We start from the raw sequence: 13,826 nt of genomic DNA on the forward strand, positions 1-13,826 counted from the left end.
TTTCCACCGGCGCAAAGTACTGCACAACATGCGAGATAGCCATAACAATACCCTACATAGTCTAGGTATATCGTGTCATTGAACTCGTTATATTATTGTTTTTATAACTGTGAAAATATAACTGAATCGGCGGTTACAACAGTAGTGGATTATAAGGAACTGGGGATGATTGTCGTATGTTGTAATGTTTTTCTCTTGGTAAAAGTGTTTATACTTAGCTTTAGAAATGCTTGACAAAATAGAGCTCTATTAATCTCTATCACAACATATTATAAAATAAAGTACCCTTGTCGCGATATACTCAAATTTAGTAAACGGAGTTTCATGCGGTTTGCACATATTAACAGAGCGATTTCTGAGGGAAGTTTGGTGTACCTCTAATTTGTTAAGGTTTTGCTACAGGCAAATCCGGGGGAGGGAGGGGGTGGTACTAGTAGACAATAAGAACCGATATTATTAGAGTCATAACTTAGAAAAAAAGGAAAAAGAAACGCATCGTATTTCTAAAGATCTCTTTCAAGAAAGTTGCAATAAAACAATTTTATTACGTTTAATATAACACTGAAAAAGTGATTACCTGTGCTTTACCATTAGACATGAAATCGTGAAAGTTTTATTGTCAAGTCGCTTGATTATTCATAGTGTATGACGGTTTTCATCAAACGCCATTGTCTTCGAGCGGAACAAATGGGAAACTGCACTCGTAATGCATGGAAACAGGCACGTGGAAACATATGACATGTTGTACAATGTACAGCTAATGATATATTTCAGTATCGATTTCATTTTTTAATAGTTAATTGTTCTGTCAATATCTCTTAGAAAATGGTTTAAGACTAGAAAATTGTGTAGGAGTCATCACTCGTATCTGAACAGTAAAACGGTAGAGCCTTTCTTATATGGTGTGTATTTTAAAGTATCGCGGATTTAAATAATGAAAATGTTGAATTAAAAACGTTTCATTAACAACTATTGAGATCATTTTGCGTATAACTTTGATAGTTAGAAGCATTTCGTGGTCCCCACATTAGGCAAGCCTGTAACGTGGGGTCCGAAAAATAAAATTACAACAAGGGGGATTTATCATACTAACCAAGTACACGATACTTCCTTACTTAGGTAAGTACATAAATTATTTGTAATGTAACATCATTTATATCACACAACTACATGACACTTCCTTGCCTACAAAAATAAATTCTAGTACATTGCATTATTTTTTGTATCAAAATTTTATAATCCAAAAAATATGTTACCTATTTATCTTCGAATCTAGTATTAAATTAGCAATAAGAATAACCAAATAGTATTAAGGACAAAACGTAGCACATTCAAAAGCAAGCCTATTCTAACCAAAAGAGAATCTCTTTCGTAATTAATTAAAGGCTCATTAAAATACCTATTAAACCACAGTACCTATTAAGTTACAAGCATAAAAAAGTGTTAAACCATTTATAGCCTAAATTTGTAGGTCAATAAACTTTGTTACACATTTAGATCCAGTTTTGAACCTTGCGCATAGCAATTTATGTAAATAGGAGAGCGTGCTGAGAGATCGATAGCACTAATATATTAGGTTAGCAAACAGATATTGCCTGTGGCCACATCTGGATAGCACCCGCAACTTAGTCCCGTGAGAATTAGCCGTAAAAGTCGTAACTCTGCAAAAATGTACCTAGATTTTTTTGAGATCTTAAAAGGAATTCTAAAAGGATCTTATTGTGGTTATGTATTTTTTAATATTCTGTATGAGAAATATTTGGGTTTCTACCTTCTTAGATTAACCCTGAAACAAAACCTTTTTCACTCGAACTCTATAAAATTTAATATTGTGCTATCCTTATGCTGAGCAAGGGTTTCAGGATAATGTCTCGGTATGAGAACGATTCAATGTTGGTCACGTAGCAACATTGAAGTATTTTCACAATTTATGGACAATTCTAAGATAACCTATCCAACATAGAAAATGACACCAAATGTACGCAAAACCCGTCCTAACCCTCCTGATATGTTAATCCATACTTCGTCAGAAGTTGTTAAAGCGACCATAATAATAAAGAAAAATATTAAGTTAGTAGGTAGAATAGACAAAGAAAATACAAATTTACAGATACATGCTAGGTAAGTTCTCAGATTTGTGTAACATAGGGCTACGTATAATATAGGTAATCCCGTAAAGGGCTTATTGATTCCCGATAGCGCAATACGGCCGGCATTTTGTAGGTTTCACACTCTTTATAACTGAATAATAGTTACTGAGTTTTCCTCGTTGCATGTGAAGCGTGGTCAATCTCTTAGTAAGTACTATTTGTGGGACTTCACTTATATATCACTGTAGAGAACTCGGCTCTACATAGAATAGAGAATATAGAGTCACCTTATAAAAGGTTGTTTAGATTTTTTTTGCGTTCATAAAAGGTTGAGATATAAAAAGTTTATGGCAGATATTGGTATAAACTGTTAGAAAAAGAAAAAAAACAAAGTGACATTTTGAACTTATTCGAAAAATGAAAGTCTTTAATTATTTTCTATACTCTATGATTTTTTGAATACCAATAATTACTTACTGACACGAGGATAATTTTGTGGGTAGGTATACAGAGTATTTGTCAATTTCAATTCCCATGAAATCTTCTTCCTCATTTATACTGCAAAAACATTAACATTTAATTGTTAGACTTTTAAATAGCTAACAAAATACATTTCTATGAAAAGAGTTTATCTTTTCATAGAAATGCCAAGAAAGGGAAACGACATTAGAAACAAATTTACATAACATGGGGGTAGTTGCACAAGTGTTAAACTGTATTAAATATGGTAATACCTACATGTGTGCTCTACACCTGCTATTTTAATTAAAATGCTATTAGTTTTATGATCTAGTTCCTTCGTCCAATTAGATTAATATCTTTGTTTGATAACAAATAGTAACGTGACTGTACTACGCATACTACTCATATGTACATGTTTAGTACTCACACAGCCCGCTTGAAGACACGCAATGCCATCTGTTGCTAAAATAGAGAATAACGGCAAGCATTAATTAAAAGTTTACCTTTTATACCTCGTCATAACCTACAATTGGACCTTTTTAAACCTATAATTACTAATTTGTACCTTTTTTTAATTCATACTTATCTCTTATTATATTAATTATAACCTTGACTGATGGTAGAGTCAGTTAAATTGTGGTAAGACTTCGTAAGCTGACTACCAATCTAATTCTTGATTGAGTACATAGATGGCGTTATTCTCAGTTTCTATATTAGCAATGTTGAGAAGTAAAAAATAATAAATAAAAATACAATAGTGACTAATTATTCATTATTTAATGGTTCACCAATTAGGTACATTAAAATTTTTATTTAAATTAGTTTTTATTGTTAAGTAATAAATTGAACAGATTTTTATTAAGTGCAGCTCGTTTATTTTGAAAGTATGGTGGTTCTTTGTAATGGCCTTGAATACGTAGTCGTTGTGGAGGTGGTGGGACGGTTGGCACTTGGCACCCCACGCAGCAGACGTTCCGCTAGGTGCCCCGTCGCGCTCCGCCACGCTCGCCACGCCACTGACCCCTGGGCTCTCGTCACCCCGACGAAAGTTCCCTTAATAAATAACTGAACAACCCGCTGGACATCCGCAGGAAGCGCGCCAAAGGATTTTTAGTTCGTTAACTGACCAAATTGTGCATGCATGATGTTTCAATTATTTCATCAGATATTTGAATAAGTCAGTTTGTTGCATTTGTTTCACGCATTGATTTGATATGATTTAGTGGACAGTAACAGTTACGAACTAACATAACCTAGAAACCAACTTTATCATTTCTACCGACACTGAATTTCATGATGCTGATGGATTTGTTAGTAATAAGCGATGTGGTTTGTGACTCTACATTTTCAATTGTTTGGGTTTCCGCGGTCACATTATGTTCGATTGGTAATAGACGTTCTGCCATTTGTTTGTAATAGCACAGGTGGAATGATTGTTTACACGGCGTGCGGAGCACCTCTCAATGACTCGCTACCTGCAGGGGCAGGGGGGGAGCGGTGACCTGCTGCCCCCCCCCCGCACCTTGCTCCGCGGAGGCGCCGAGTGCCGCGACCGGCGCACGCGCAGAAAGCCGAGCCAGTTGCCCGCCGCGCAGCCTCCAGTTTGTTTACATCCATTATAATATGTGACGTTTACCATTTGCTAATTAACTTTACATAAACTTCTGATGTATTCAAACATATCCTAGTGCAAGTGATACACCTGTGAATATTTTATTAGCAGTGAGGCAGGTTTAAACGTAGCTGTTGTGTGACCAATGATTCCATTCTGTGCTGAAAGCATTGTGGCATTGTCCGCTTTTGCCAGTTAGTTTGCATTTTGCACAAAACTTGCACAGCTGGTTCCTGTGATAATACGGTAGCAGGTAGACAATACTGTGACGTGACAATTACTTTTTACGTCACATAATCCTTACACAATATTTTTACTTGAAATTAAACTAAAACCGGGGCTTGCTAACGGTATGACTTTTAATATAAAAATTAATTGGAATTTACAGAAATTTTTGGTAGAGTTTCACTCATCATGCCTAACCAATACCAATAAATTACTGAGAATACCTGAAAAATGCGATCATACTACTTTATTACTCTGCGTGACTAAAAGTAGGTATACTTGATGCTGATCTTGAAACCAAATATTCTACAATAACAAAGCAAAAGATTTTGTTTGGTAATGTTGGACTACGCTTTTGCTACACATACATGGTCATAAATATCGAAATACAGTGAGTGGACCCCGCGCTACTGAAGCATGGCGTGACCGTTGAACCGTAACGTTACACCGCATAGGTGCTAAGGACCTGAATACATCATTACATATAAGGAGGTTATAGCATACGAACGACTCTCCAATCACATTTATTCAATTTATAATACCATGACAAGCATTTCACCTTTGCTAAAAACAAGATGTTGAATCAGCAAGCTATTTATTTGGAATTCATTACAGCAACGGCATCGGTTGATGAGTTGACACACTTCGAAGTCTGTTGAATAATGGCAAATAAGCTATTATTGCGATTTCTCATAGCGCGTCGAATACGGTTATTAATCAGTATCATTGCCACGGGTTGTACCATGGCATTGTTAGTGGAATGGTAACATAATAGTTACTCCGGCGCCGATCTAGATACCCAGATCTCGAGGTAGAAAGCGTCGTGCGACTTTGCGACACTCTGTATAACCCGCTTATCAAATACATTTATTTTGTATATACTCTTACATGACTACTCGTTTTGCAAATTTTATTTTCATGCTCTACATTTTCGACATATCTTCTTTTTGGATAGCAATTATGAACAGAGTAGCGTGAGATAAAAACTTTTGCTAATTATCTTCTGCAGATTATAATTAAGTGTTACACGGTGCACCATTATGTCGCTCAGTAATGCGCATCTATATCGTAACATGTAATAAATGGGATCTCACGTAATTTCGTTAACCACCACCTCGCAACCGTTGACAATGGGTTGTTATTCGAATGGTGAATTCGTTCTTAATCGTTCATTGTTCACTATATTGCATTCATTCGATCCAGCATGGATAATAAAGTTACGCGAGTTAACGTTCTATGTGATTTCTATGTGCTAAGAAATATGTATTGTGTTATGATGTGTCATTAACACGATAAATGTCCACTTTCATATCATTTTCTCTGACCTAACCGTTTGAGTTTTCTTGTATTTGCCTGAGGAGGAAATGTTAGTCCCGTCGTAAAATTTCAAAACGGTGTGACAAAGGCATGTAAACTGGCGGAGTCAACGTTTTGCCAGCTATGCGATAATGTTCACTATGTGGTAATTATTCCTACGTTGCATGGCCTTTGCTACAGCTCGCCGGAGTTTTTGCACTATTCCATGATTTATACGTTTATGCTTCATTGCATTAGTTTGAAATTAAATAATTATTCACTTAATACGTAGAAAAGCATCGTTAGAATTGCTAATCCATTAAAGCGATTAGGGTAGGCTTACTGTAATGCTAAGCTGTATTAAATTATACGGCTAACTCGAGCCAGATTAGTCTCCATTAAGTAAAACGACGATGCGGACTGCATCGTTGTGCAACTGACGACATCAAAATTAAATTGGACGAGCAATTCCGTTTGTTGTTTGCGGAAATTATACAGGACGTCTGATCAAAACATCGTGCTTGGTTGCTAAACCATTATTAAGTTCAATCAGAAGGAAATAATTATGGAAGATTGCATTAAAGCAGGCAAAGTTGGAGTTAAAATATATATCATTCTGGCATCTACTTCAGAGCATTAGGAAATTTTTGGAAATTAATTCGATAGTTTAACAGGCTTACTTATTTGGTCTTCAAAAAGTACAAGTTTGGTTTAAATTGCGCAATGTAGGCCTGTTCAGTGGGCAGACGATTTTCATTTTAGTTTGTCATACTGGTGGGTCGGAGCTTTTAAGAGCGTAGCAGTCTGAGGCCGCACTACAGAAACCTCTCTAAGTGTTGCGACGATGCAACCTGATCGTAGATACAACAGGCACACCGTGTGTGGAAGTGAAGGTGCAGTAGTTTGGAGGGGGGTGATAGTCAGATAACGATGGTGACGATAACGGCGCGGAGGCCGCAGCGCGTCGCGCCGCCAGCGCCGCATTCGACTATTTTTTCAACACTTTTTGCACGTCTCACGACAAGGTCTTGTTGATCGTGTTATTTATTGTGTACACGGACGTCGTCTGTGTTGTCGGTGTAATCGCTTTTTTATTATTATTTATTCTATTAATTTTCACACAATATTAATTCCGGCAAGTTGGTTTTGTGAATACGTTTTTCATTTGGTGTTTTGTTTGGTCTATTGGAACGTAAACATTGGCCAAAATTGTTATTTTAATTGTTTTCTGGTGAACACAACAGTTACAAAGAAACTATGATAGACTTTGGAATAGAACAATAAGAGTGTTGAGTGGTGGTTAAAATGAAGGAGTCAACTCCTCGATGTGAAGACGTAGCTGACAAACTTGTGCGTCTGTTCGGATGGAGACAGACTTATCCTGTGCAAAAGCTCCAAAGGAGTATACTGCCACAAACCCCTGAAAAGGTAAGACTTGTGTTGAAAAGTGGAAACTAAAGTAATGTTTTGATGTAGGACTGAATTAAATGGAGAGACAGTGAGTTGATGAATGCTATGTATGTAAAGACCCTGGTCTAGAGAGGTCCTATACAAGCAAATGGGCTGCAGGTTTTGGGTAACATTATTAGTTGAAATCGTCACCGTTCTATATCAATATTGTTCCATACTCAACATATAGCGCCATTTTATCGTTGTAAAAATTCTGTTAATCAATTATCATCAATTACAGTCATTTTACATGATACCGACAGTTATTTAGTAGGAACTTGATGAATTACTCACTAGCTGTAAAGATAAGTTTATCATTAGGAAGTGTACAAGAACTATGAGACAGAATAATTATCCGTTGGTCAAAATAATTTATTATAACTTTGATGAACAGTTGCGAGGACTATTATGGTAATGAGATAAGTAATTATGTGGCTATTGTTAACAATACTTTGGTTTTATTTAATGAGAAGGAAATAGATGGACAACTATTTAAACGTAATTATGTTATTCTGTTATGTCAAATTCGTAGGGTCATATGGAGGCAGTGCGAAAAAACAATGACTATCAGCGGTGTCCCCATGCATTCCATAAAGATCAGGAATAAACCATAGCTAGCTGCTAGCTCAAGAGCGATAGACCAACTGCGTCTGACAATAAATTTTGAATAATCCAATTTTTACTATCGAAGACGGACGCTGCGACGCGTTTCCCTTTATGTGGTAACATTATATGTCTAGTATAGTCTAGCACATTGACCCGTATTTGCACGGTTCAAGAAGTGACTGGTCAAAGTTGGCAACACTCCTATGACTTTGCTTACTTTAAATACTGATACTTTTTCGTGTTTTAGATCTTAGACTGCTTCCGTTTTCAAGGGAATACACCTCAACTACCTGGTTTATTCCATAATATTAATTTATAGCTTGATTGTTAACAATTAGAAGGCATTTCTAAACAACGCGGAAAGGTGGTTAACGTGAAATCCGCGATCATACACGAGTATAATAGTAGTGTTGTGCGTACTAATAACTTCCTGCAATGTCGCGAAGTGGTTATGTACATTGTACACTCACGTCGTGCTATTGTTGCCAATTACTTTCACGGGCTCGGTACTGATCTGAAAGTGTTCGAAAGTACTTCATTAAATCGGTTCGCTAAAAGTCGTGGAGTAATTACGTCGCCGATGATACCTCGCTGTCGCTGCATATTCACGCGACCAGAACATTGAACCCAGCGCATGAGTTCCATACTGAGTCATTTAAGTAATGCGGAGTTACTCAATATGTTACTTCAACAGCCGCATTATAAAACGATATTAATGAATATGCGTTTTATTTGCGAATTGCTCAGCACTTTGCTTGAGTCTGATTTTGTCAACGTAGTACTACCTACCTTCGATTGTAAGCGACCAATCACAGTTGCCCCTTCTATTGGCGGCTGGCAATTTGGTCTTCCATAACAATCGGTAGACTTCCGCAATCACATGAAACACAGTATAAATTCTCAGCTACAAGAAATGGTCCCTGGAATATACCTAACATGTTATAAGTACACAAATATGATTTGAAAACTAATTAGACAACGGCGCATGATGTAGGTATATTATCGTCCTCGTCGTAATCAGTCACATACCAAACGAAATACGTTTAACGACTTGTATACTTAAGTACGTATCTTCTGATAAAATCCATCCTACCGCACGTACACAGGTGCTTTAAATTATATTAACGAGACTAACATTTTGATAAGAGAGTCATCTAGGTATTTACTCGTAATGGAGGCAAAAATATACCAGATTTTCTACTGCAATTAAATGTATTATCTATACTAATATAATCTATACTAATATAATAAAGCTGAAGAGTTTGTTTGTTTGATTGTTTGTTTGTTTGTTTGTTTGAACGTGCTAATCTCAGGAACTACTGATCCGATTTGAATTTCTTCTTTCTGAAATTCTTTCAGTGTTAGATAGACCATTTATCGAGGAAGGTTATAAGCTATATATCATCACGCTACGATCAAAAGGAGCAGAGTACCAGTAAAAAATGTTACAAAAACGGGGAAAATTTTGACCCATTCTCTCTTACGTGACGCCAGTGAAGTTGCGCGGCCTTCCTCGATAAATGGGCTATCTAACAGTGAAATTTTTTTTCAAATCGGACCAGTAGTTCCTGAGATTAGCGCGTTCAAACAAACAAACAAACTCTTCAGCTTTATAATATTAGTATAGATTAAGCGATAATGAATTCTTGCACAATGTTAAGTAATTCACCGAAAGTATACTTCTAATAGGGATCGTTAGGAAATAGAAAATCAGAAAAGTTTACAAACTAATCGTGCGTAAAGTTGAAAACACAAAATGTTGCCAAATTTTGTTTACCACATTCCATAGAAAATTTGTCAAGGGGCAGTCAGTTGGCTTGAAATGTTGGTTTAGTTAAAAACATAGATCGAAGTACGGGAAGCTTGTAAATGTAACAATACCGAGTCGTGTACAATGGAAAATTGCACTAATTCCACCCAACCTATGTCATCAGTAATTGCCTTGCAGAGGTTAAATAGATGCTCTATGACGATAATACCGGTAGAATAAAGTGGTAATGTGTCTACTGGTATCCAAATATACGGTCAAAAAATATTATTCAGTCTCTGCAGTTTGTTGTCGAGTCAATAACGTATGTAATACTGTTAATTAATAATCGTAACAACGAAGGCAAATTTAGCTCGAATCTCTACAGTCGGTAATATGAGTATCAATAGTTTGACATTTAAAATGTCCCGCTAAAGTAGTTCCTATGGCGTCCGCTAGAGGCGCTGATTGGTTTCATACAAAATTTCTCGATCACTAGCAGATTATCAACAGTCGACAGTGAGTAGAGAATCACGCTGCGTTCCCATTGTTCCCGAAATTACAGGATTTTTTTGTGTATTAAGTAAGTTTAAGGCGTCATTTTGCCATAGCTAAAAGTTGAGCGAAAGTGATAATTTTCCACCGGTTTATTTCTTCAACAAAACATTATAAAACTGTTGTGACTGTTATAGTAACGGTAGTACAATATTTACTTTAGTTCTATAGCGTTACTTTGCGTTACTAACATAATTACGTCACATCGTAGAACAGTTTTTATAACTGCTAATTAAAACGCATGTAGTTTTATATTTTACCTATGCTATAATGTTTTTACGAATTCACAAAAACTATATACATTTTTAATGCTATTCAACGCCCGTTTTCGGCTATACTTATTTACTTTTTAAAATTTATATTTTCTTCTGATATTTAACATGACTCTGTACTATTTTATAAACCGTATCATCATTAAACGTAATAAAAAATATCTGACAATCGTTGTGTTTTTAACATTTTTTCTTGTATTATGTTTATTTTTTTCTATGTTTTAAACTAAGGCTCTTCGTAGTTAACTTTATTTGGCAGATTATTCATACATACCGTTTGTTTAGTAATATTGAATCACGATCGGGCTCGGCTATTTGCAATGGTGATGGGTGTCAATGATAATTATGTTTGAACGTTGACCAAGCCTTTAAACTTGTTTGAGGTGAAACACTTAACACGTTTAACTAGATATGATTATATTAGCTTCTGCCCGCGACTTCGCCTACTTCTTTAACTTCCCAGATTAAATCTAGGTTCGGTTAGTTATAAACTATTTGTATAGGTACCGAATTTCACCAAAAATGGTTTTACCATTCGGAAGTTTTGCGTAAAATAATAACAAACTGACATCCATTCCATTAGTGGGATTTGAAATTCGAGTAATTCCATTTTTTTATGGACAAGTTTGTGCTATGAAGACTCAATTCGTGTCTTACCCGATCTTAATTCCCGGATTTAGAGTAGGTAATACCAGGGTTTTAAGAATTGAGATCGGGATCTTAAATAGCGTCTCAAGATATATTAATTACTACGTCAGTATGTCAAATAGTTTCTTATCATCGTGTTTTCAAATTGATACCCGTCTATTAATACGAGCCCGAGTTGCTAGTGGGTCAAACCTCGAAGGAGAGTTCGGAGGAGTTTACTTTTTAATTTTCGAAGGATACAATTTTTTTGTAAGTAAAAATGTTATTATTCTCGTAGGCGTTTATGACACGTGCGATATTAAAAGCCCATTTCATCATACAGATAGCTTATCCCATCAATAAACTGTCGATTTATAAAAGCTTAGCTCTCCGATATTAATCTGAAGGTGATAAAACAGGACGTTACTCAATATTTTGCACATATATGTACCTACTATTAATTAGCTATATTACATAAAATCTAAGTATCATTCTAGAGGTGACTTGTGATAATTTATTTGATTATGGATTTATTATTACTAATGATCTAATCCGCATTAGGCCAGTGTGGTGTTAGCAAGGCCTAGCCTAGTCTCGGCTCGATTCGGGAGAAGACTCTTGCCCAGCAGTGGGATAAAATAATTTTACTCACGGGTCTATGTATTTTTCAGATTATCTGCATTTATAGTATGGTGTCTTTTTAAATACTTCTATTGATGTAGAATTACGAAGTTGGTCTATGCGCGAAATGTTTTGAAAGAATCGCTACAGCCAACAGTTACCACTATTATCTAGTAAAGGTGACAATTTCATACAATAGCCCGCTTTCCAACTTTCGATGCTATCGTGCTGAGTATTTGACATTTGGAATAATAAAATAGTTGTTTTGACATGCACTAGAGACGCCAAGCAATCATCAACAACACGGTTCCGTAGCTCAATTCTCTACTACTATCGACTACCGACAACCGAACTGTCATCGAGAAATTTTGTATGAAAATCTGATCAGCGCCTCTGACGAGTGTCGTAGGAAACATTTTGGCAGTACATTCTAAATGTCAAAATTTCGATAGCCAGCCGGTTGTCGGTAGTCGATAGTGGTACAGAATCGAGGTAGATACCGACTACTGCCGATAATAAATTTATTAGTAGCTGTAGAGTTTTTATGTAAAGAATTTATCAATAACTTTAGCGTATTTTGCAAGACTATTTTGTCAACTAATTTTAAATGCTAAAATACAGTGTCGAAAGTTTGCGCTACAAAACATAAATAAAATCGAAACCTGCCACATATTAGATGTGTATCCATCCATCTATTTCTTACAAAAGATGCATTTTTTCGGTTGAAATAAGTCCCAAAAAAATCTAATTTTCCTACCGTAACAATTTAAAATGTCAACCTATACTTTTCTCCTGCTAAAAAAATCCAGTATGTTCGTACAATATAGCTACGAACTGTATGAAGTCGCGTGACGTGTCATATCAACTATAACGTGGAAAACCCACATTGTTTGGGATGATCTGAATAATGATCAGTAGTTAACATGCACAATAAGACTATTAACATAGTAATTACTTATGATAAAGTTAAACGTTCAAGTTGACTCGAAGATATATATCTGGATGTTTTTTTTATAACACGCATCATTGAATATTATTAATGAAAAACAAGAGCAATATTTAAAATGTTAGAAAAATATCTGTCAAATATGGAGCAACATCTCAGCTCTATATTTATTCGTCGACGTCGTATACGAAAACATAAGGTAAACAGGCTAAAAAAAGTAATATTAACAAATTGTTAGAAGTATAGTTAACTGAAAAATATTGCTAAAATTAAAATGCCTTCTGTTCATTTCCCATGAATACATACCAAATTATTAAAATCTCAGTAATGTCTGTCAAAAATGCCGTGTTATCAATATATGGCATATCTTCGTATGTCTATAGTTTTCTTCTTGACTTAACGAGAAACATTTAAAAAAAAACCTTCATTCTTTCTTAAATTAAGTTCAAATTGCAAAGATTATTGAGATCTTACTTTTGTATTAACTTAAGTAATGCTCTATGGCGGTTTCAATTAAGTACTTAACCTTCTGATATCTCCTCCATACATACAATATCGCCATACATACAAGGCGATTTTACGGTGTTTCTAATGCCGCGTAGGTTTTATTGTAGAACAACAGTTGTAGTGTTAAAGTTAATAAATGTACGAGTCCGTGTGTGGGACGCAGTCATTACTGAACCGTTATTATTTGTAGCCTCCTCCTGAACGGAATTGTCTTAGATAACTGACTAACTTTGGACAGTGCAGCCTAATTATGGGACAAATTTGATAAACCAACTTAATTTTAGTGTTTGAAGAGCTAAACCCACAATATCTGTGGATAGCTGAAAATTTTAGAGGTTTTTACTTTTTTAGATCCCGGGCTACTGTTTTATTAGGTCCTGGGTCTGTTTCGGACTACACGCACGAAGATATATTTGCGAATATTTGCCTGTACCTATTTAAATGTTCTATGAAGTAAATTCATAATTGTAATTTCAAATCAAAATTGGTTTGGAGATTTGCAATAGCACAACAAATAGACAGACAGTTAGACAACTTATCTACGATAAAGACGCTATGTACTGTTTGTCAAAACTTATATGTGAAGAATGCACCGTGTATTCTTCAATTATTATCCGGTTGTGCAAACCCCGTTATCTTGGCTCTCAATCAATTTATTAATTAAAAGGTGACAAACAATGTATTGCTTGCAATTATAATTCTCGTTATCAATAACAACAATAGTCGTTGTATAAACGTAACAATGCAGGTTCTTATCAGATCAGATTAGGCTTGAATAAGGTGTGCTGCTCTAAGAGATTCTTTCGATACC

General features: G+C 35.5%; 1 protein-coding gene across 8 annotated transcripts in view; it reads left to right on the forward strand.

Annotated features, from left to right (window-relative positions):
- Nucleotides 1-13,826, forward strand: part of LOC142972448 (uncharacterized) — a 54,354-nt gene that overhangs the window by 17,319 nt on the left and 23,209 nt on the right. For 3 of the 8 annotated variants that reach the window (XM_076113575.1, XM_076113581.1, XM_076113578.1), the window contains exon 1: nucleotides 6,960-7,113. The exons of 1 other annotated variant lie outside the window; for it this stretch is intronic. In XM_076113575.1, coding sequence (XP_075969690.1) covers nucleotides 6,991-7,113 — 123 coding nt within the window. In that variant the 5' untranslated portion in view covers nucleotides 6,960-6,990. Of the gene's footprint in view, nucleotides 1-6,945; nucleotides 7,114-13,826 lie in introns of those variants that run through there. 4 more of the 8 variants (XM_076113577.1, XM_076113579.1, XM_076113582.1 and 1 more) reach the window with 2 other exon arrangements.

Source organism: Anticarsia gemmatalis, chromosome 4, assembly GCF_050436995.1.
Source record: "Anticarsia gemmatalis isolate Benzon Research Colony breed Stoneville strain chromosome 4, ilAntGemm2 primary, whole genome shotgun sequence".
NCBI lineage: Eukaryota > Metazoa > Arthropoda > Insecta > Lepidoptera > Erebidae > Anticarsia > Anticarsia gemmatalis.